This window comes from Hirundo rustica, chromosome 28, assembly GCF_015227805.2.
Source record: "Hirundo rustica isolate bHirRus1 chromosome 28, bHirRus1.pri.v3, whole genome shotgun sequence".
NCBI lineage: Eukaryota > Metazoa > Chordata > Aves > Passeriformes > Hirundinidae > Hirundo > Hirundo rustica.
The window spans coordinates 4,259,714-4,284,062 of NC_053477.1; the positions used below are offsets into that span (position 1 = coordinate 4,259,714).

General features: G+C 54.4%; 1 protein-coding gene across 1 annotated transcript in view; it reads left to right on the forward strand.

Moving 5' to 3' along the window:
- The first annotated feature begins 7,381 nt into the window (after nt 1–7,381).
- Nucleotides 7,382–24,349, forward strand: part of UNC5D (unc-5 netrin receptor D) — an 86,477-nt gene continuing 69,509 nt past the window's right edge. The window contains exon 1 of the mRNA XM_040087615.2: nt 7,382–7,478. Within this exon, the coding sequence (XP_039943549.1) occupies nt 7,382–7,478 (97 nt within the window). The remainder of the gene's footprint in view (nt 7,479–24,349) is intronic.

Here is a 24,349-nt window from a genome sequence, read left to right on the forward strand (position 1 = left end):
AGCCGGAGGAAATTCCCCTCGGTCCCTCACCTGCAGCAGCCGCCAGAGCTCGGCGCGTTTGGGCTGAGCAAAATTAAACCCTGAAATCCTCGGTGCCCGAGCGCGTTCCGGCGCTGGCTGCTTCCCTCTGCTGCACGGAGCCCGAAGTGCTCGGGAATGCTGAAATTCCAGTCCCAAGTGCTCGGGAATGCTGAAATTCCTGCCAGGAGTGCTCAGGAATGCTGAAATTGCAGCCAGGAGTGCTCAGGAATGCGGAAATTCCAGCCAGGAGTGCTCGGGAATGCCGAAATTGCAGCCAGAAGTGCTTGGGAATGCTGAAATTCCAGCCAGGAGTGCTCGGGAATGCTGAAATTCCTGCCAGGAGTGCTCAGGAATGCTGAAATTCCTGCCAGGAGTGCTCGGGAATGCTGAAATTCCAGTCCCAAGTGCTCGGGAATGCTGAAATTCCAGTCCCAAGTGCTCGGGAATGCTGAAATTCCTGCCAGGAGTGCTCGGGAATGCTGAAATTCCAGCCCCAAGTGCTCGGGAGTGCTGAAATTCCTGCCAGGAGTGCTCGGGAGTGCCAAAATTCCAGCCAGAAGTGCTCGGGAGTGCCAAAATTCCTGCCAGGAGTGCTCGGGAATGCTGAAATTCCTGCCAGGAGTGCTCGGGAATGCTGAAATTCCAGCCAGGAGTGCTCGGGAGTGCCAAAATTCCAGCCAGAAGTGCTCGGGAGTGCCAAAATTCCTGCCAGGAGTGCTCGGGAATGCTGAAATTCCAGCCAGGAGTGCTCGGGAATGCTGAAATTCCAGTCCCAAGTGCTCAGGAATGCCAAAATTCCAGCCAGAAGTGCTTGGGAATGCTGAAATTCCAGCCAGGAGTGCTCGGGAATGCTGAAATTCCTGCCCCAAGTGCTCGGGAATGCTGAAATTCCTGCCAGAAATGGGAGCTTTGGAAGGGGAGCAGGGCTGAGCTGAGGGGGGATGTGATTGGGATGTGATGGGGATGCGATTGGAATGTGATTGGGATGTGATTGGGATGTGGTGGGGCTGTGACTCCTCGGCTCCTCCTCGTGTTCCTCTCACCTGAAATGATGTTTTGGTGCCGCGGGAACATCTCGGCTCCCCCTCGTGTCTCACTCCCGAGGTCACCGAGCTGCTGCACTCCCGGATTCGGGGCTGATTCTGGATCATTCCCAGCCCTGGCACTGGGGATTGAGTGGGAATAAGGAAGGGAAGGGTTCACAGCACCTTTTCCTGCTGTTCCTGGGAAGCCCCTGTGAGGTGCCGCTGCAGGAGCACGGTGACAGCGACACCCAGGTGCTTCCAGCCCCGTGCCCATTACAGGAAATAATGTGGGGTTTTCCCATCTGGAGGGGGAACTGTGGGATCAGCCCAGGACAGGGAGAGTCCCTGATCCAGCCAAACACATTTGCAGTTTAATTTAATTTAATTTATTGCTCTCTGTCTCCTTCCCAGGCTCCTGGGGCTGCACAGGCCAGAGGAAGCTCAGGTTTTGTCACCGGTCTCTTCCACAATCCCAGGATCTCTGAGGGTGGAAAAGCCCCCCAAGGTCCCCAGCCGGTCCCCAGAGCTCCCAGTGCCACCTCCAGACCTTCCTCATCCTCCCAGTTATCCACAGCCCCTGGGTGTGCCACTGGAGGTGGGGCCACAGCACGGATTCGTGTGGATAAATCTAAAAAAGGGCCTGGAATTAGATAATAATTAAATAATAATGAGTGCCGAGGTGGGAATTCTTCCTCTCCCGGTGCGAGGAAATGCTGCAGGTGAGATTTCAATGCGGCTGATTCCCCCGAATTACAAATCAAAGAGCGGATTAGGGATGAGGATCATGACACATTCCAAACGCCTGGGTCTCGTGATTCCTAAAATGGACGAGTGAAATTCAGACGCTGTCGCTCTCCTGGAATGCTGATGCTCAGTTCCCCGTCCCCAGCTCAGCCAGCCGCTCCAGCATTTCACTTGTCATCAGATCCACTCTGCTCTGCGCTCTCTGTCGCTCTTTGGAATCAGCAAATGCAGGGAAATTCAAATAATTGCATTGTATTTCATCTTGGATTAATGAAATAAAAAAAAAAAAAATAGATTTTTTTTTTTCAGCTCATCAGAGCTGCTGGCTTGTGACAGATCAAATGGGGACTTCACTTGAAAGCAAGTGGCTGGGAATTGTTTAGAGAAACATCATGAGGGTTTTTAAAGAGGTTTTTTTTTTTTTCCTCATCTCTGAGGAGGATGAAGTTTATCCTTTGAAATAAAAGGGGGGTTTGGTTTGTTGTTTGTTTGCTTGGTGGTTTTGTTGTTGGGACATTCATTTGTTATTGTGGGAGATTTGCAAAGCCACATAAAGGCACAGACCCACGGAAAGGCCTCCTGGAGAGCTGTGTGGAGAGGAGGGAAAGGTGTCCCACAAGAGAAGGAGAAATCTTTTCCTTGGTGCTCTTCTGTGTTAGGGATTTCCAAATTCTGCCCCGTGAGCTGTGGGAGTGCAGAGGTCTCACCTGGAAGGGGCAGGAGGAGGCTGGGGGTGCACAGAACCCCCTGGGCTGGGAGGGCACAGGGAGCCAGTGCCGAGGCAGGAATTCCTGGGGCAGGGATGGAGGGAGGGTTGCAGAGAATATCCAAATATCCAAATATCCGAATATCCCGTCTGTGGTTTCATTGCCAGCCTGGCAGGGCGGGATCCTGGGTGAGCGAATGTGTTCTGTGAACGCCACGGGATCCTAAACTCCTCCAGCTCTGCGTCTGGGGCAGCAGGGGCAGCTGGAGAGTGCCCCAAACTCGAGGGCAGAGGAGGAAAAAGCTGAATTTCAGCAGTTTCGGATATTCCTGGCGTCCCATGGAACCCGACGGTTTTATGTCGACACATCAGTCCCGAGGGTGGCTCCTGGTGGCCAGACTGGGTGGAAATTCCTGTGATTTGTCCTTGCTGGGGACGTCCCGCTCGCCCTGATTCCTTACCTGTCCCTCAGGTGTGAGCACCTGGTGGTGCCTGGTGCCCTGTGATGAACACCAGCGGTTTGGGTGTGAACAGAGGTTCAGGTGTGGACACCAGTGATCCAGGTGTGAACATCAGAGGTTCAGGTGAGAACAGCAATGGTTCAGGTGTGGACACCAGCAGTTCAGGTGTGAATATCAGCAGTTCAGGTGTGGACAGCAGCAGTTCAGGTGTGGACACCAGCAGTTCAGGTGTGGACAGCACTGGTTCAGGTGTGAATATCAGCAGTTCAGGTGTGGACAGCAGCAGTTCAGATGTGGACACTGGCAGTTCAGGTGTGAATATCAGCAGTTCAGATGTGGACACCAGCGGTTCAGGTGTGGACAGCAGCAGTTCAGGTGCGTTTATTCTCCCTTCTCATGTCTCGTGTTCAGGGAGCAGCTCTGTCACACCGCAGGGACGTTTCCATCTGCCAGAGCAGCAGAAGGCGGCAGCTGCCTTTCACCTGTGTCCCCTGCCCTTCTCCAGGTGACAGAAATCCTGATCTGTGGCACGGAACCGGCAGGGAGGGAGCTCCAGGGACATCCTGCAAACAACAGCCCCGTGCTCACCTGGCTGCGGGGCTCTGAGCACACAGAGACCTTTGCAAGCTCAGCTGGAGCGTCCTGCTGCGCCTCCAGGATGGAGAAGCTGATTTATTTCCTGTTTCCCCCAGCCCTGCGGCTCTCTGGTTATTGGAAATGATCGTGGTGCCGGCGTCTCCTCTGCACGAAGATTTCCTCTGCAAAGCGCCCGAGTGCGTTCAGCGGGTTCGCGAGGATTCAGGGATCTCTTCTGAGTGGCACGAGAACAAACCTGAGAGGGGGAAAAGGCGCCCAGAAGTCCCTGTGGGGTGGAGATTTCGGATTCCGGATCCTCTCCTCCCCTCCCCGGGGTTTTTCCCACCCGGATGTGGCTGTGGGTCAAGGCGTTCGAGGAAGGCCAAACCAAACTTGCTCCTTTTTGATTTTGAATTTTTTTTCTTTTTGTTTTTGGGGGGTTTTGATGCAGCTGCCTCAAACTTCAGGCTTGGAGTTTCCAGGAAGCGCAGGCTCCAGACGAGGAGCGGGGACCAGGCCTCCGTTCCTGGAATCACTGAAGTGCCCTGGCGCGCACAGAGCTTCACTTCGGAATTTATTCTGCTTTATTGTTTATTCTGCAGCAGCGCTTACAGGACGTTGAACTTCAGCGCCAGCTGCACTCCCCCCGCTCAGAAGAAGCCGCCTCACCCTGAGATTTTATTTTTGTGGAATATTCTGCTTATTTCCATTTCCAAGCGCGCTGATTGAAGCCACAGCTGCTGCCCTTATTTCTACTTTTGCTCTCTCCTTCCCCATCGGAGCCGCGCTGCAAACCGAGCGCTCGGTATTTTTATCTGAAGCACCAAACACAGACTCCGTGGCGTAGGCAAAAATCCATAATTAGTGGGGCTCGAGGCAGAAGTGGCTCCGTGCGCACCAGGAAGGGGCTGCGCTGACGTGGGCAGGCTCGGGAGGAGGCTCTGCCACCTGAAAACTGCCCAGCTGCCCTTTTGGCGTTGGTTTGGGGCTTTGTTTTTATTATTTTTATTTTTATTTCTGTTATTTTTATTTATATTTTCCTTGGCTGTGCCAAACACGGATAAACGACCTAAAAGGCTGTTGAAGGAAATGCTTTTTTCCTGAATTTGCCCCCTGCCTTTGCTCCCCGCTCCTCGTTGTGAGCTCGAGCCTGGGCAGCGCACGTTGGCCAGGGAATGAGGAATCTTCTGATGTGATGTGCTCGGTTATTGATCCTTTGGGGTTTTTTCCCCCCTCTCTCTTAAAATTCTGTTTACAAATTCCTTTTGCTTTAATTATTTGTTTCCTCCTGAGGCCAGAGCAGAGGCTGCAGGGGGGCTGAGCGCCCAGCCCTGCTCTTCAGGAGAGGGATCCAGCCCTGCGGAGCTCCCCCAGCCTCTGCCGGGCAGGGAGGGGAAAATGCCCTTGGTCACCGAGCCCCCTCAGCTCGGGAAGCGAGCGGGGTTTGGAGCTGGGGAGGATGGGATGGGATAATGGGATAATGGGATGGGATAATGGGATGGGATGGGATGGGATGGGATGGGATGGGATGGGATGGGATGGGATGGGATAATGGGATGGGATGGGATAATGGGATGGGATGGGATAATGGGATGGGATGGGATGGGATAATGGGGTGGGATGAGATGAACTCAGTGCAGATGCTCGAGCATGGATGGGGATGAGCCCTGAGCGCTGCTCTGGGCTGGGCCCCGATGGAAGTAGAGTTGATTCCAAAAGGGTGAAGGAAATGGAGTTGATTTCCAAAAGGGGGATGAGCCCTGAGCTCTGCTCTGGACCCCAATGAAAATGGAGTTAATTTCCAAAAGGGGGGTGGAAATGGAGCTCATTTCCAAGAGGAGGATGGAAATGGAGGTCATTTCCAAAAGGGGATGGAAATGGAGCTCATTTCCAAGAGGAGGATGGAAATGGAGCTCATTTCCAAAAGAAAAGGGGAATGGTTACAAAAATTTCAGCATCTTGGCCGGCGATTCCGCCGTGCTCCCCTCCCACAGCCAGAATTCCTTGCAGGCACCACGATGCAACCACGGCCCGGCTGCTCCTGCCCTGTGGATTCCTGGGCATCTCCACTCCTGCACTTCCAACCTCATTTTGTGCCTTTCCCTGCCCGGTTGCTGCGGGTCTGTGTCCCCCACAGCCCCAACCCACCCGACCCACCGCGCCTCCGCCCCTTTCCTCTGCCCACTGCTGAGAAAACCCCACGGATTCCCCAAATCCTGCGCCCTTGCTGGACCCAAGGACAGGTCCTGGCAGCGCTGCTGCTCCTCATGAACCCAAATTCCTCCTCCCTCCGTGCCCTTTCCTTCGGGTGCTGCCTCCGCTTCCCAGCCCCTCACCTGGGATTCATCCAGAGCACAGCAGCCGCGGTTTCACCCGGGCAGAGCCGGGGGGTTTTGGCCTTGGCCCCTCGTGGTTCGTCCTGATCGGCGTCTGACAGGAATTGTGATGTGCCATTAGCTGGGGAAGGGAACCTGCTGCTGCTGCCGCCGGCAAGAAACAGAATTTCAGATCACAGCCCCCTGCAATGCCGATAACAACAGCCCAGGACGGGCTGGGTGGGCTTGGGGGGCTTTTCCACCCTGCTCCTGGTGACGGGAACGGCGTTTTCAGGGGTTTGGGCCCAAACGTGAGAGTTTAAAGGGTACAGCAGTCTGGGGAGGGTGGAGAGGGGCAGGGCAGTGCCGGGGTGTCCCAGCCTGGCCTCGGGCCCCGGGGGAAGGGTCGGGGCTGGCGGGTCCAGCACCGCGGGGGGTCAGCGAGGGACGGGCCCTGGGGCGTGTCCCGTCACATCTGGGGGTGTCCCCTCACATCTGGGCATGTCCCCTCACATCTGGGCGTGTCCCCTCACATCTGGGGATGTCCCCTCACACCTGGGGGTGTCCCCTCACATCTGGGGGTGTCACTGCTCACACCTGGGCATGTCCCCTCACATCTGGGCATGTCCCCTCACATCTGGGCGTGTCGCACCTGGGTGCCCCTCCCCTGCCGCACTTTTTGGGGAAGGGGGGAGGGGAGGGGGGGGGTCTCGCCTGTCCCCATCCCCCCCCCACCTGCGCGCGCCGCCGGCAGGACCCGCCCCGCGCGCCGCTAATTGGCTGCCGGGGGAGGGGCGGCTCATTAGTGATGCGGGCGCGCGCCGCGGCCCCGGAGTCGGCGGCGGCCGGAGCGGGGAGAGGAACCCGCACCGCATCCCTGGGAACAACATCCCTGGGAACAGCATCCCGGGAACAACATCCCTGGAACAGCATCCCGGGAACCGCATCCCTGGGAACAGCATCCCTGGAACAGCATCCCGGGAACCGCATCCCTGGGAACAGCATCCCTGGAACAGCATCCCGGGAACCGCATCCCTGGGAACAGCATCCCTGGAACCGCAGCCTCGGGAGCAGCATCCCGGGAACCGCATCCCTGGGAACCGCATCCCGGGAACAACATCCCTGGAACAGCATCCCGGGAACCGCATCCCTGGGCACCGCATCCCTGGGAACCGCATCCCGGGAACAGCATCCCTGGGAACAGCATCCCTGGAAACCACATCCCTGGAACCGCATCCCGGGAACCGCAGCCTCGGGAGCAGCATCCCGGGAACCGCATCCCTGGGAACCGCATCCCTGGAACCGCATCCCTGGGAACAGCATCCCTGGAACTACATCCTCGGGAGCAGCATTCCTGAGGACATTATCCCCGGGAAGCGCATCCCCAGGAACCCGACAGCGCGGGGAGAGGAGAGCGGAAACCCCCCAAAACCCCGGAGAATTCTCTGGCTGGATTCTCCGCATCCCCGGCTCCATCCCCGGCTCCATCCCGGGCTCCATCCCCGGCTCCATCCCCGGCGCTGCGGGCTCAGCATGGGCGGAGGAGCCCCGCGCCTGCACCGGCTGCTGCTGCTGCTGCTGCTGCTGCTGCTGCTGGGGCCGTGCAGCTGGAGCACGGCCGCGCTGCGAGGTAAGCGCGGCTCCTCCTGCCCTCCCCAGGGCCGCTGTGGGGCGCGGGGCTCCCACCGGTTGCTCCGGGGCGGAGGGAGCGGGGCTGGCGGAGCGGGAGCAGGGGGAGGACGGCGGGGACCTGCCGGGAGAGACACCCGCATCCCGGCGAAGGGAAAAACATCGGCTATCCCAAATCCGGGAAAAATACCCGCGTCCCATCTCCCGGAGAAACACCCGCACCGCCGTGGGGACCGGAGGCGGCGGCGCCGGGATGCGCTGAGGGGTGCCGGGGTGGTCCCAGGACGGTCCCGGGTTGGTCCGGGTTGGTCCGGGTTGGTCCCAGGCTGGTCCCGGTTTGGTCCGGGTTGGTGCCGGGTTGGTCCCGGGTTTGTCCGGGTGGTCGCGCCCGTTGCGGTCCCCGGGGCGCAGCGCGTCCCCGCACGCTGCGGTTCTGGGCACGGACGCTCCGCGCTGTGCGGTGCAGCAGCCGCAGCCCGGGCAGCCCGCGGGGCTCGGAGCCGGGGCTGGCGCTGGTTCTGGGCCCGGACACCGCTCGGGCTGTCCCGGGACGAGCTCCGGGAGGCTCCGGGAGGCTCCGGGGCCCCGCGGGCAGCGCGCTCTCATCCCGCGGTGCCTCCGGCGATGCTGCTGCCCGTGCGCGGGGCAGGCACTGGAGATGCTCCGGCTGCTTTTCTTTTGCGAATTTATGTAACTTTTCCTGGTAAATCACCGGGGGGCCGTCACCTCTTCAGGGCACGCAGCCAGCGGATGCCACCAGCGCTCACCGCGCCGCGTCCCGCACGCTCGGCCGGGCTGGCCGCGCTTCTCCCGGCGCCGGGAGTGCGGGGGGTGCGGGCAGAGCTCTGTCCTCCCTGTCGGAGGAGGGCAGCTGCTGCGGCGGGGCGGCTCCGTGGTGCCCATCGCGGCTGGTTCCCGCACGATGGAGCGATGGGACGCGGCGGCTCCTCACGGAGCGCTCCGGCTGGAGCTCTCCCTGCGCACAGCCGCCGCCTCTGCGCTCCCGTTTCCTCTCGGACGGAATTTACGGGCTCTTCTCTGGGCAGGGGAGACTGCCCTCAGGGAGCCACGGGCTTGTGCCAGCTCGCCACAGGCGCTGGAGCCTCCCCGGCCGCCCCGCCGGCCCGGAGCTGTCCCCGAAGTGCGGCTCCAGCAGAGGCGGGGCCGGCAGGGTTTTGTGTGATGTGCCCTTTTTGGGGAGGAAAAAATCCCCAACCAAGCCACCCAGAGAGCCCCACGGGCTCACAGGACACTGACACCAGTGGCGAGAGCAGAAGGGAAAGTGACATTTCCCGGGTTTTGTGATGCTTTGCTCGAGAAGCACCGGTGCCCGCACAGGGAATCCCAAATCCGCGCTGGGGGGGGTCGGTGCCTTCCCCGCCTCCCACCGGGAACCTTCGGCAGCTCCTGCCCGGGGGAAGTGCGCTCAGGAGCTGCAAATCCACACCACGGAGCTGGAGGATGCTTCTGGTGCTGCCGAGCGACGAATCCCAGCTGTTTCATTCGAGCTCGCCGGGTTGGAGGTTTCAGGCCCCGGGCTGGGGCAGGGTTTGGGGCGCGGCTGTGAGGCTGAGAGCCGTTTGGGGACAGTTTGGTGGCCGTGCTGCTCCCTGCTCGCTGGCAGCTCCGGCCGAGGCGCTGAAAGCTCAGCGACAGCCCCGGAGCTGGGTGGGTTTGGTTTATGAAGTTGTCTCAAAGCTGCCTCAGAGACAGATTGAGCTCAGGTTCCTGTTCCGAGCGGGGATTAAAGACAAATGGAGCTGCTGTAGAAAGCCCTGGCACGGCGTTTGAAATCTGCCGGAATGAGCGCACACGGATGGCTCTGGGCTGTTGTTTTTACGGGAAAAAAATTGCCCAGACAGGAGGAGGGAGCCACTAATATTTATTATCTCACCGATGCCTCCAAACTAATGCTGAGTTGCGCATCTGTGAATAAAGACGTCTGTGAACACGAGCATTAATCCTCTGCTGCGTCTCCGTTCCCCAGCCTGGAGCTGTCCTCTGAGATCCGAGGGGATTTGGGGCTCAACGAGCCTGGTTTGGGGATTTGGGGCTCAGCGAGCCTGGTTTGGGGATTTTCCTGCTCTCCCTGCACTGCCCAGGTGTGTGGTGGGGAAAGGAGGCCGCCTGAAGGAACTGTGGGCAGGGAGCTGTTGGAGCAAAGATCTCGGGGCGTTCCTGTCGGTTTGTGGAGTTTTTAATTTCAATTTTTCCTTTTGTTTTGTGGCCACGAGAAGCTCTGGTCTCTGCTGTTCAGAGAGCTGAGCGTTGGCAGCGGTGCTGTCCAGCAGCACCAGCCAGGCTCTGGGGAAAGGACGCTGGGTTTGGGTAAAAAACAGAAATTTCTGGTTCGGGTAAGAACAGCAACTTCTGGTTTGGGTAAAAACAGCGACTTCTGGTTCGGGTAAAAACCAGAAACTTTTGGTTTGGGTAAAAAACAACAAGTTCTGGTGCCGTGGAGTTGGGTCTGGCGGGGAGGGCAGGGCTGGGCCGTGCCCAGGTTGGCCCTTTAGCCCCAGTTAATGATGTCAATTAGCTGAGGCCCCAATTACTGATCCCGAAGGGGCTGGGATTTCACTGCGTGCCCGAGGATTCAGCCCCGGAGTCACTTTGGGGGCTGCTGGCGCTCGTTTCTGCCCCCGGGGGAGGTTTGGGGGTGTTTGGGGCCGTTTCTGCTGTGCCAGCCCCACCGAGGGCGCAGGAGGCCCTGCGCTGATTTATCTTCTCTCCAAGAGTGACTGATAATCCGGCCCTGGGCTGGGCTTCATCCCCGGGCTTTGGGATAAACTCAAATCCAGGCAGGACTTGGGTGCTCTTGGAGCCTCTCCATGCGGACAGTTCTGCATTTTGTGCTCGTTAGGACAAAGTGTTCATTAAAATAACGACCCCACGCTCTGCTCCCAGCCGTCCTCCCCCTCCCCTGCAGTGCCTCCATCAATCTTTGTATTATTTAATTTGTAATTTCCCGGGAAATTGACTTCCCAGGAATTAAACTCAATTCCCTGGTGGGTTTAGGAGCTGTGGCCTCTCCAGGATGATCCAGGCGTGCTGGAGCTCTGCTGTCCTTTATAGGCAGGGACACCCAGGGCTGGGAACAATGATGATTTTCTCCAAACCACGGGGAATTTGGGGACCCTGGAGAGCAAACCCGGGCGTGCAGGATGCGGGAGTGTGCGGTTTGGAATTATTTTCTCGGGGGTTCTGCTCAGCCCTGTGGTTTTTTGTGCAGTTTATTGCTGTGTTTGTGACGTGCTGCAGCAGAATCTGGGAGAGAATTCGGAGGGGAAGCGGCAGAGCCTGACTTTGGGCAGGAATGTTTGGCCTGCTTTAGAGAAGTTCGGTCCGGTTTAAAGCACTGACCCTCGTGCTTTAATTTGCTGGGGACGTGTTCCGAACACGAATAATTCACGCTCAGATGGAGAATTTCGGAGCCAAGGAGGCCTCGGGGTCGCTGGCTGCGCCTTCCCTGTATTTTTAGCCCTGCCTCTGGTGGAAGGTGGAGCCTGCGGAAGGAGCAGAATGTTGACACCAGAGGCTGCTGTTTCAGAGGCTTTGGGACGCTGCTGGAGCAGATGGTCGCATTCATCTGCCTCCACCACAGAAACGCTTCGTTTTCTATTTATACTCGAACGGGCTGGCCGTGCCACGGGGCAGCACCAGGGCTCCCGTCCCTGCAGCTCTCACCAATAAATCGCTTTTTTGGGGGGCAGGCAGGGGTTCAGAGGGGCCGGGGAGGAGCCTGAGCACCCGGAATTTACCTGCACAAAGGTGATGGAGGCTTCCACCCCTGGCCACCTCCCCGCCCACTCTTTTGTGCCCTTTTGAACCATTCAAAAATGTTCTTAATGAGGAGACTTTTATCACATCCAGAGACTCACCCAATATTTAGTGCCAAATACTTCTAGGAGTTTCCATGCAGGGAGTTACGCTTAATTACACTTTGACATCATCATCCTTAATTTTTTTTTTTTTCTTTTTTTTTTCCTTGGTTGCTGCTTTGGGCATTTTTGGAGGGTTTTTTGTTGTTGTTGTTGGTTTGGGTTTTCTTGTTTTGTTTTTGTTTTTGGGGTTTTTTGGGTTTTTGTTGTTGTTGTTGTTTTCCTTTTGTTTGTTTGGTGTTTTTTTGTTTTTGTGGGGGTTTTTGTTTGGTTTTGGTTGGTTGGTTGGTTGGTTTTCGGTTTTTGTTTTTGTTTTTTTTTCCTTACATTTAAAAAGGCCGGAGCATTTCCCGTTTCCCTGATCCAACCCCCAGCGCTGCTCCCCCAGACCTGCAGCAGCTCCCAGCACGCAGAAATCCCGGGATTATGGCGATTATCGGCAGCACAAACATCTCGGTGCCTGCTCCTGGAAAAGGGAACTTCGGAAAACTTCTCGGGGAGGGGTGAAAAAATCACTCTGTGGGGCTTTGAGCCCTCCAGTCTGATGTTTGAGGGCGTTATCAGCTCGCTGAGCCCTGGGATAATAAATAAATATATCAAATCCGCCTGGAAACAGCTGGAATTGGGGCTGAGCTCCTCCGGGAGCCATCCCGGGGCAGCCTGAGGAGAGAGCGGGACCGGAGTGTCACCGAGACACACAGAGCAGTCACACACGGACAGGAGATTTTCACAGAGGTCCTTCCAAACCAGCTCACAGCTGAGAGAGCCGAGAGAAGGAAGAGACCCCTTTGTTTATTTGTACTTTTTATACATTTGTGGGTCCAGCAGAAGATTGGCTTTTTGGGGTTCCCACCCCTCAGCCTCAGTGGCCAGACCAATTGTCAGTTACAATTGTTTTCAGGTTACAAATGTGCAAACAAAGGACAGAGAATGAAAAACAAAGGGTTTGTTTATGTTACATCTGTGAGAAAGGTAGAAAACTGCTCTAATATTGTACAGTAACTAAAAGATCTGTCTCCATTTATGAAAATCAAAAGGCTATAAAAAACTCAGAAAAACCGGGGTAACAACCAGAGGGTGCTGGGGGTGGCAGATTGGGAAATGCTCCGTTCCCCACCCACAGGCACCAGTTCCCTTCCCAACCCCTTTTTCCTGTGCTCCTTGAGCCTCTCCCCTCCTCACTGCAACTTTTGGGGAAGGGTTTTGGTGTTTGAGGGATGAGGGAGAGAAAGAAAAGTTTAAAACCCCCTAAAACGGGATTATTGGGATCATTCCCCCTCCTGGACAGCAGCTCTAGGTCTGGCCTGGAGTGTTGGGGATAAAACATCCCCCGAACGTTCTGGGGGGATTCAGAGGGGGCAGGACGTGAGGAGCTCTGCAGTCCCGGGTTGTTGGAATGGGAATTTATTTTTATCAAATGTTTTGGAATGGGAGCTGGTTTCAGCTTTTCATTAAACCACCCTAAATCAGCCAACATCTGTAAGTGGCCATCACTGGGTATAAAACAGAATAAAATCAGTTTAACCCCCCCGGGGGATGCTGCCATGGCTGGAACAGAGGGGAGGCAGAGGATGAGCTGAAGGATTCTCCTCCTTTTTCCAATCCCTTCCTTCACCCCAGCAGCGTGTGGGACCTTGGTGCTCACAGCTCCCTTTGCTTTCCCCCCCCCAAAAAAAGCAGAGGGAATTTCTGGGTTTGCAGCGATTTCTGCTTCACAAAGCCCCCCAAATCCAGGGAAATCCTGGCAGGGAAAAGCGCCCCAGCCCAGCAGCTCAGCTCTGCTGCTCCCAGGGCTGATAATGACATTTGCAGCCCCTCAGGAATGGAAATCTGCCGCCTTGCAGACGATTCTCATTAATTTCCTAATAACTCAATCTGTGCCGAGGAAGGTGAAATGGATCAAGCCCTAAACGAGGAGGATTTTTTTAAACAATCCAACCTCGTGCTCCCCTGCGGGCCGAGGGGCTGGGATGGCGCAGAGCATCTCGGAGGCACCGGTTTGGGTTTCGTAGCTTAAATTGCATTAAAATTAAAGTGCGAAAATAGCCTCTCCTCAACTGCAGCTGCAGCCCGTGACTCCTCAGGCCTGTTTGGTTGTTTTTTAAATCCTGCCGAAGCCGGGGCTGAGGACGTCAGAGGCTTTGCTGTGATGGATTTGGTCAGAACGGTTTTAGTCCCGGGAGCTGCGACCCGCCGATGTCCCGGGCTCAGCTGGGAACAAAAGGGACTTGGGAGCGTTTGAGCAGAGTTTTGTCCAAAACTGCTGGATTAACACCACAAACAGAGCCCTGGGCTCTTCCCACTCCCTTTGTGGTGGAAGTGCTGAACGTGCAGGGATTTGTATTTCTATTTCCCTCCCTCCCCAGAGATTCCCATCCCTGCTTCCTTCCCGGAGATTTCCATGTTTATTTCCCTCCCTCCTCAGACACTTCCATCCCTGTTTCCCTTCCCAGACATTCCCATCCCTGTTTCCCTCCCCAGACATTCCCATCCCTGTTTTCCTCCTTTCCCAGACATTCCCATCCCTGTTTTCCTCCTTTCCCAGACATTCCCATCCCTGTTTTCCTCCTTTCCCAGACATTCCCATCCCTGTTTTCCTCCTTTCCAGACATTCCCATCCCTGTTTTCCTCCTTTCCCAGACATTCCCATCCCAGTTTTCCTTCTTTCCCAGACATTCCCATCCCTGTTTCTCTTCCCAGACATTCTCATCCCTGTTTCTCTCCTTTCCCAGACATTCCCATCCCTGTTTTCCTTCCTCCCCACACATTCCCATCCCTGTTTCCCTCCCCACACATTCCCATCCCAGTTTTCCTCCTTTCTCAGACATTCCCATCCCTTTTTTCCTTCTTCCCCACACATTCCCATCCCTGTTTCCTCCCCAGACATTCCCATCCCTGTTTCCTCCCCAGACATTCCCATCCCTGTTTTCCTCCCTCCCCAGACATTCCCATCCCTGTTTCCTCCCCAGACATTCCCATCCCTGTTTCCTCCCCAGACATTCCCATCCCTGTTTCCTCCCCAGACATTCCCATCCCAGTTTTCCTCCTTTCCCAGACATTCCCATCCCTGTTTCTCTCCTTCCCCAGACATTCCCATCCCTGTTTTCCCCCATCCCTGTTTTCCCCCATCCCTGTTTTCCCCCATCCCAGTTTTCCCCCATCCCAGTTTTCCCCCATCCCTGTTTTCCCCCATCCCTGTTTTCCTCCGTCCCTGCCCGAGCTGCAGGCCCAGGTCACACCTCGGGGATGGAAGTTTGGATATCCCCAGGAGGCTTTTCCGGATGAAAAGCAGATTTTTATTTACAGAGAGCGGCACCGACAGCAATCCTCTGTGGTTAATTAGGCTTCGGATAATTGGCACAATCGCGCTGCTTCACCTGGAGGTGGTGGAGCTCGGGGTTTTCTTTGTTCACCTCCCCTCGGAATGATAAATAAATATAACAAATCTGCTGCAGGTGCCTTCCACCAGCGAGGTGCCATGGATCTGCGGGCTCTCAGCGCACACACTCGAGGCTGGGAGGGGCCCAAACCCAATCACCGGCTCTTTAATTAGCCCCAGAAATTTTATCTGGGATAAACCTGACCCAGGTAAATCTGACACAGGTAAATCTGAACCTGGGATAAACCTGACCCAGGTAAATCTGAACCTGGGATAAATCTGAACCAGGGATAAACCTGACCCAGGTAAATCTGACCCAAGTAAATCTGAACCTGGGATAAATCTGAACCTGGCATAAATCTGAACCTGGCATAAATCTGAACCAGGGATAAACCTGACCCAGGTAAATCTGAACCTGGGATAAATCTGAACCTGGCATAAATAAATCTGAACCTGGCATAAATCTGAACCAGGGATAAACCTGACCCAGGTAAATCTGAACCTGGTATAAATCTGAACCAGGGATAAACCTGACCCAGGTAAATCTGAACCAGGGATAAACCTGACCCAGGTAAATCTGACCCAGGTAAATCTGAACCTGGCATAAATCTGAACCTGGCATAAATCTGAACCTGGCATAAATCTGAACCTGGCATAAATCTGCCTTTCCAGCGCTGTTTCAGTGAGCTGTGAGTGCCCAAGGTTGTGCTTAAATTAGTGTTCAGTTAAAATGTTTTATGGGCGCTGGTGGCTGCGTTTCTGCAAGCTCTGGCAAACGCAGGCAGCGCTGGGGTTTGTTCTTTATTTAACCTGGGAGGTGTCCTGGGGAATCCACTCAGCTTCCTGGGGAGCTCTGGCAGTGAAAGCTTCAGAAAACGGGGAATTTGGTGATTTATGGAGATGTTTTCAGGGGTTGTTTGTCGGTGGCAGGCTGAGGGCTGGAGTTATCAACAGAAGCTGTGCCAGGGTTGATTTTTGTGCTGATTTTTGGGCTGGAAAATCTCCCTTTGCCGAGGCACAGAAAGCCTCTGCACACAGGGTCCCCAGCCCTGGGCCCAGGTGAGTTTTAGGTTCAAGCTGCTGGGCCAAGGCAGAGGAATTATTGATGGCCAGAGGGAGCAAAACCGGCCAGAGCTCAGCCCTGAAAATCCCAGTTCCTGCAGCTGCTCCGGCCGTGAACTCTGGGTTTTGTTGTTATTTTCTCTCTCTCTCTCCGTGTTCCCATTCAGAGCAGTGATGCCGTGGGAGGAACGAGGGGGATGAACACGGCTCTGAATGCAGAACTAATTATTGCCCTTAAAGAAGATTAAAAAAGGAAAATCGAGTGCTTGTCCAGGCCCCTTTTATCTGCACCAGGAGCCAATTACTTAATTCAGGATGAAATTGGGTCTGGGCAGTATCAGAACAGTGAAAAGCTGCCCTGGTGACACCTGCTCTGAAAATTCACCTCTGGATCTGGATCCATTTTCTTCTCATTACTCTGAGAGGATATTTGGCGCCTACAAATTAAAACCAATTAAAACACTTGCTGACCTCCTAAATTGTTATTTATTCGTAGCAACTTGAATTGCCGTTGCCTGTAATTTAACTGATAATTCCATTTTAAATAATTGAAATCATCATTGAACTTAATTTAAAGCTGAATAATGTCTGCGGGAATAAATTGCATGAAACAGCGGTTTCATCAATAATATGTCAAAAGTCAATCAATATTTATGTCTCAGAGCTTTGTTAATGGATGGTGATATTAAAAAAAAAAATAACAACCCTCTTGAATTGTGGATGGAATTCTGGATGGAATTGTGGGTGGAATTGTGGATGGAATTGTGGATGGAATTGTGGACAGAATTGTGGATGGAATTGTGGATGGAATTGTGGATGGAATTGTGGACAGAATTGTGGATGGAATTGTGGAGGGATTCTGGATGGAATTGTGGACAGAATTGTGGATGGAATTGTAGACGGAATTGTGGACGGAATTGTGGACAGAATTGTGGACGGAATTGTGGATGGAATTGTGGACGGAATTGTGGATGGAATTGCGGACGGAATTGTGGATGGAATTGTGGATGGAATTGCGGACGGAATTGTGGATGGAATTGCGGACGGAATTGTGGATGGAATTGTGGACAGAATTGTGGACGGAATTGTGGATGGAATTGTGGACGGAATTGTGGATGGAATTGTGGACGGAATTGTGGATGGAATTGTGGATGGAATTGTGGATTGAATTGTGGACGGAATTGTGGATGGAATTGTGGATGGAATTGTGGATGGAATTGTAGAGGGATTCTGGATGGAATTGTGGACAGAATTGTGGATGGAATTGTGGACGGAATTGTGGATGGAATTGTGGACGGAATTGTGGACGGAATTGTGGATGGAATTGTGGACGGAATTGTGGACGGAATTGTGGATGGAATTGTGGACGGAATTGTGGACGGAATTGTGGATGGAATTAATTGTGGATTGGGGTGAGAGAGGCTGTGCAGAGAGCGGTTTTTCCCCCAGGCTGCTGAATTCCCTGGCTCGCTTTGGGATGTCTCCCTGCAGGATAATGATCCTTGTTTCCCTGCTCACCTGCTGGGTTTGTGTTTCCTCGCCAGCTCCCATTCCTGTCGGGTTTTGTTTAACTTTTCCGGAGCCTTTCTGGAGAACGTCCTGCACGTCTGCATTTCTCTGGCTGTTGTCCCTGCCTGCCCCGATGCTCGCCCTCTCTGTGCCCTCTGTGGCTGCAGCGGAGCTTTTCCCTCCCCCTCGTCCCCGGAATTATCAGCTCAGCGCTGCAGCCCGTGGGAAATGGCCTGGAAAACCTCTCCAGGAGCGGATCCGCTGAGCCCGTGGGATGCTCTTGTGTTCCTGAGCGCATCCTGGAGGAGGTTATCTATCCTGGGACAGGAGTTCCTCAGCCATTTCCAGTTTCCAGCAGCGATTCCCAGCTCGTTTAAACCCTTGGCTCTGTGCTGGAGCAGGCACTGGTGGGACCGGAGCTGCTCAGGAGCCCCTGGGCCCCTCCTTTGTCCCCCTGCCAAGGGCCCAGGCCAGGGCAGAGAGCAAACTGAGAGGGACAATTCCGTGTACACAGGGATTTGGGAAGCCTGGTCCAGCGACTGGAGAGCTCCAAATAAAGCTTTATTTTCATTTCCTTGGGTTGGGGTAGGACCGGAGCCTCTCTGCCTCTCTCCTGGGTCACCAAAGGGCTGCGCAGGATTTCTGCCGCTGCACCCAGCAGCAGCCCCGGGACATCGGTGATTTTCCTGAGGAGTTGGGAGCTCTTCCCCCGGCACCTCGGGGACGGAGCTGGGCAGCGCCGGCTCCTTTGCGAACTCTTTAATGGCGACAATTTCCTAAATCAAAGCAATCTGCGCTTCCCCGTTTGCAATTTCATTTCCAAGCTCTAAAGCCTCATAAAAGGGTTTACGGCACGGAGTCTGTGGCTGCTCTGGAGCCATCCAGCAGCGGAGCAGTGGCATTATCTTCAGTGGAGTATTTTATCTTTAAAATTATAAGGATTTGTTCTGCTCCCTTTTATGCAGAAATAGAATGCTAACAGATGCAAAGTTTATTTTTAAACTTGGCTAGGGGCTGAAAAAGCACATTTAGTGGAGGTGTCGTTTGGTGCTCTGAATGTATCCCAGGCTTTAATAGTAAAATGTTTCAAAAGAAAAAAAATAAATTTACAGAGCTGATGATTTCTGTGGTGGAGGTGATGTCGAGGGCGGACACAGAGAATTTCCCCCAAGTTCCCTTCCAGGGCTGCCCTGTCCTGCCTGGAGAAGCAGGTTGTTGTTATTTATTGTTATTATTGATATTGTTATAAAAATAAAAATTAAAAAATTAAAAAATTAAAAAATAAAAATAAATTTTAAAAAATAAAAAATAAGAATAAGAATAAGAATAAGAATAAGAATAAGAATAAGAATAAGAATAAGAATAAGAATAAGAATAAGAATAAAAATAAAAATATAATAAAAAAATAAAAATAAAAGTAAAAATAAAAATAAAAATAAAAATAATTAGGAGCGGTGCGAAGGCTTAGCACAGGTTCATTGGAGGATTTCACAGGAACTTCAGGGACTCCAAATCGTTCCTGTGGACTCGTGGAAATTATTTGTTGTAACCAGCAGAGCAAGGGGAGCTGCAGGGGGCGAGCGCAGGGGATGCAGATTTTCCCCGGCCCTGTGATCACCCCCTGGCCCAGGGATTGATTAAAGCTGGGTGTTAATTGTGGATCCCAAACGGGAGAGAGGAACTCTCGGCCGTCAGCTCCCAGCCCCTGGCATCTGCTCCCATGCCGACAAAGGATCAAAAGGAAATTCACACTAAGAGATGGGCTTGAACTCTTTCTGGAGCTGCTGAACACTTTTTAATTTTTAATTTATGGCCGCTCCTTCATGCAGCGTTGAGGCAACTCCTCTGTCGTGTTCCTGCAGCACCCAGGGAAGAGGAGAGCACGGAGCTCCGGCAGGAGCCCGGGCAGAGCCGCGCTTCTGGAGCTGCAATCCGGCAGGAGCCAGGGTGGAGGTGCAAATCCTGCAGGAAAAGCTCCAGAGCCGCCCCCTCACCGCAGGGACGGTGCAGGAATTGGCTCGGGTCCGGCCGTGGGCTCGTCACCAAATCCCCGAGCTCTGGCTCTGGCTGCTCCACGGGCGGATTTGGGGATTCCGCGCTGGACCGGACCGGAATCCATCGGGGATTTGGAATCCCGGAACCCATCGGGGATTTGGAATCCCGGAATCCATCAGGGGATTTGGAATCCTGGAACCCATCGTGGATTTGGAATCCCGGAATCCATCGGGGATTTGGAATCCTGGAACCCATCAGGGGATTTGGAATCCTGGAACCCATCGTGGATTTGGAATCCCTGAATCCATCGGGGATTTGGAATCCCGGAACCCATCAGGGATTTGGAATCCTGGAATCCATCGGGGATTTGGAATCCCGGAACCCATCGAGGATTTGGAATCCCGGAATCCATTGGGGATTTGGAATCCTGGAATCCATCGGGGATTTGGAATCCCGGAACCCATCCAGGGATTTGGAATCCCGGAACCCATCCAGGGATTTGGAATCCCGGAATCCATCGGGGGATTTGGAATCCCAGAATCCATTGTCAGATTTGGAATCCCGGAGTCCATGGGCTGATTTGGAGTCCCCGGATCCCCGGCAGCTGATGCCGTGCCCCGCGGCCAGGCGCGGGCCGGGTTTGATCTCCCACCTGGTGGCTGCAGCTGCCATCCCTGGGTGCCCAGCCCTGCCCGGGGACAGCGACTGTGCCAGCAGAACCAAACCGGGGCGGGATCTCCTTCCCTGGGGGCTCCGGGACACCCGGAGCTGCTTCTCCCTTTATTTCATTGAAATCAACCCCAGGGAGGGGTGGGAGAGGCAGAGCAGGGAGCTGTGCTGGATGCACGGGAATGATCCCTGCGGAATTCCAGGGACCCCGCTGGGCTCAGGGGGGACACGGGGGTGCTCTGCAGGTGCCTCTGCTCGGGATGGGCTGTTCGACCCTTCCCTGCTCTCCTGGGGGATTTCAGGAGCGCTCAGGGATGGGTTTGAGTCGTCTCTCCGTGAGCTGGGGGTCTTTGGAGTTGAACACTAAAGGACTGCAGGGTCACAAATGTACAGAAAACATAAAAGCTGAAATCCTCAGGCACCAGCAGGAGCTGGGATCAGCAGATGGAGAGTCAGGGAAGAGGGAAGAGCCACGCTGGCTGGGAGAGAGGCTCTGGGAGAGCTCCTGCAGCCCTGCCAGGTCCCTGATTCCAGGGAAACGGCCCCGGAGCTGCTGAGGGGTGGAGGCTGTTGGCAGGTACCCGGTCAGGAGCTGTCTGGGTTAAACGCTGAGTTAAACGCTCTCTGGGGTAAATCCAGCTCCGCAGCTGGGCTGGGAGAGCTTTGGAATGCAGTCAGAGCGCTCTGGCTGCTGTGCCAGTCTGAGGGGAAAAGGGACGGTCTCCAGCGGGACAGCTGTGATTTCCAGCATCGCTCCCTGGAGTGCGAATCCCATAGCTGTGCCTGGAGGAGGAGCAGGCTGGAGGCTCCAGCTGGCAGAGGGAAGCAGCTCGGAGCTGCTCCTGCCACCTCAGCACAGCCCTGGGCGTGCCAGCGCCCAAACAGCCCCGAATTCCACGCACAGCCAGGGAAAAATGAGGATTGTTCGGCTCTATTCCATCACCACCCTTCTCCCACGGCTGGGGAGATGAGGAGCCCCTTCCCCGGTGAGGGAACCAGAGATCAATCCTCCCGCTGCAGAGCCGGGGCAAATCCATAAATGTCCGAACGGGGCGGGCACCGAAGGGCCCCTGCAGTGCCCTCGGGCAGCGGGGAGCGGCTCTGGCTGCTCCAAACACCGCCAGAACCCGGGGACCGGCGCCGCTCCGGGGTGGGAACTGGACGGGAGAGTGGGATGGGGTATTTGTTCTGGGATAGGAACTGAACGGGAGAGTGGGATGGGGTATTTGTCCTGGGATAGGAACTGCTCAGGAGAGTGGGATGGGGTATTTGTTCTGGGATAGGAAATTTGTTCTGGGATAGGAACTGCTCGGGAGAGTGGGATGGGGTATTTGTTCTGGGATAGGAAATTTGTTCTGGGATAGGAACTGCTCGGGAGAGTGGGATGGGGTATTTGTCCTGGGAGAGGAACTGCACAAGGGAGTGGGATGGGGTATTTGTTCTGGGGTGGGAACTGCACTAGGGAGAGTGGGATGGGGTATTTGTCCTGGGATGGGAACTGAACGGGAGAGTGGGATGGGGTATTTGTTCTGGGATAGGAAATTTGTTCTGGGATAGGAACTGCTCGGGAGAGTGGGATGGGGTATTTGTTCTGGGATAGGATATTTGTTCTGGGATGGGAACTGCTCAGGAGAGTGGGATAGGATTTTTGTTCTGAGATAGGATATTTGTTCTGGGATGGGAACTGCTCAGGAGAGTAGGATAGGATTTTTGTTCTGGGGTAGGCAATGCAGAAGAGAGTGGGGACAGGATTTTTGTTCTGGGATAGGCACTGCAGAAGAGAGTTGGGATAGGATATTTGTGTTGGGATAGGATATTTGTGTTGGGATAAGATATTTGTGTTGGGACAGGAGCCGTACAAGACACTTGGGATAGGATTTTTGTTCTGGACAGGAGCTGCACTAGACAGTGAGATCGGATATTTTTTTCTGGGATAGAACCACACAGGACACTTGGGATAGGATTTTTTTTTTTTTCTGGGATAGGAACTGCAGTTGTCTTTAGAAGACATCTACAGCAACAACAACAACGAAAAAGCCAGGAATTGTGCGGATAGTTTGGGGAATAATGGGAAGTTTCCCAGCTGCTGTTGAGTTCATTGTGCGTTAGTTGGGCCCAGGAGAACAGCCACCACCTCCTGCAGTTGATTATGCAAATGTGGATAAATATGTGAATACCTATTCCAACTTTTTATCCTCTGCAATCTAATGTCTCCCCTGACACGATACTCTCAAATTATCTTCAGTGAGTAATGACTTGCATTTAGCATTTTACACCAAACTGTCATATAGATCATTTTCTGTAATACTTTACATAAATTAGGAATCCTCCCCCACGGAATGTGTGTGGCTGCCGGAGAGGTTTTTACAAGATTAAAAGTGCAAACAACACAATTCCGGTGTAATTTGGAAATCTGTGAACGGAGTGAAGCGGGAAACGTGGAGGTGACAGCAAATTACGGTGCCATCAGTCAAAGCCCCGCAGGGAGAGTTTTGGCTCTCCCAAAATGGGATTTATTGCCTTTGGTGGGGCGGGCTGGTGGCTCGGGGTCATTACCCTGCTAATTGTTGTCCTGTTAATTGTCGTTCCGTGGCCTCACTGGCTCGGGATCATTATCCCTCAACTGTTGTCCAGTTTATCGTTATTCCCTGGCTCTCCCTGGGAGCTGCCCCGAGTTTGGGGGTCTGTGGGGTGCAGGGGATGATGCTGAAGGAGGGGAGGCTCCAGGGGCTGGGCTGGAGCAACTGGGAGCTGCCGTACTGGGCAAACTGGAGGTGCCGCCGCGGGCGCGAGCGCGTGCTGGGAGCGGGACCCCAGCAGCCGGCATTCTTCCCCAGACCGGCTAAATGTGGCTGAATCATCTGTTCCTTCGCGAGGCAGTGGGATTTTTGTTTCCTGTAATTATCATTTCAGCAACTTTGGGTGCCAGGCTCAACTCCGCTGCTCCTTTTCCCTGCCGGGATTCTCCCGGTGCCGAGCCCCGCAGGGTTTGGGGCCGTCCCAGCCCCAGCTGGAGCTGCCAGCGGCCCCACAGCCGCCTTCCTCCAGGGTTGTTTCATCCCAGGGGCTTCAGGAGGCAGCCAAGACCCCGTTAAGGGTCTCATTTTGGCAGTGATGGGTATTCCAGCAGCAGTTCCTGCTGCCATCCCGTCCCTGTCCCCTGCCTGCTGTCCCGGCAGGAGCGGGGGTTTATTGCCACCAGCGCTGGAGATATTTCACAGGGACAACGCCGGGGCCATAAAAGGGGAGGTTTAGGAAACAAACGGGGCCAGGCCATCCCGAATCTCCCCAGGGCGGCCGTGTTCTGCTTTCCCTGTTTATGTCGCCACAAAGGAAGAGATAAAATTTTTATATTGCTTTTAACAGGAGATAAAAAGTGCTGGGAGCGTGACTGCTGTCCAGGGGACAGGGAGAAGGGGCAATGACAAGTTTCAGGCGGCTCCAGGGGTTGGGATCGTGTCCTGCAGCGGGGACAAGGTGAATTTCTCCTGGAATTGATTCCTCCCCTGTTCCCGCAGCGCAGTTTGTATTTTATTGTATTTTATTAACCACGATCCCGGCCCTGCAGCAGCTCCCACGGGGAGGGGAGAGCAGCGAGCAGAGCAGGCGCTGCTCCAGGGGCTGCAGCTCCAACAAATCCGTGTTCTCAGGCAGGAATGGCCCGGCAGGCTCGGGGTCAGTGCCCACAAAGTGCAGGGGACACGGGGGCACTCCTGGTTTTTGCTCAGCTTTGGCACCTCCAGCTCCTCTCCTGACTCAGCCTCTGGAACACAAAGCTCCTGCTCAGCGGGCTGGGGGCAGGGTTATCCACACACAGCCATGAGACAACGTCAGGCTCCTCTTTGGCCTCTTTTTAATGTCTTTTTTTTCCTCAAAAAGCACTTTTCTCACTCCCCAGACGATGCCACTGCCCGTCAGAGGGCTGTGCTCAGGTGAAAATTCCCCTTCTTGAGCCAAAGAAGGAGCAGGCGAGAGTAAGAACGTATCCATTCCAAATAAAAGCGATTTAAAATGCAGAGTTTCGAATGGAAATGGGATAAAAATGGGCAAGAGGAGATTTGTCACTTGGTCACTCTTTGGCACCACAGTCAGGCGCAGAAGGAGCAGTCCATTGTTACTTTAAAACCCAGATCCAATCCGGTTCGTGTTTGAGGAATTTTATTGCAATTACGTGGAGCTTCTCTGCCTTGCTCTCAGAAGCTCCAGCCAGAGACCAGCAGGACCTCATTAAAGATTGCTGAACAGTTTTCCTTCCCTCATTTTGCTGCTTCCCTGCTGCTCCTTTCATGGCTTTCCCCTCCGGAGCTCGTCAGCGCCGGTGTTGCGTCGCGCGTTACCGGGAGCACGCGGGGAGAGAAAAGTTCTCCTTGAAGCCTCCAC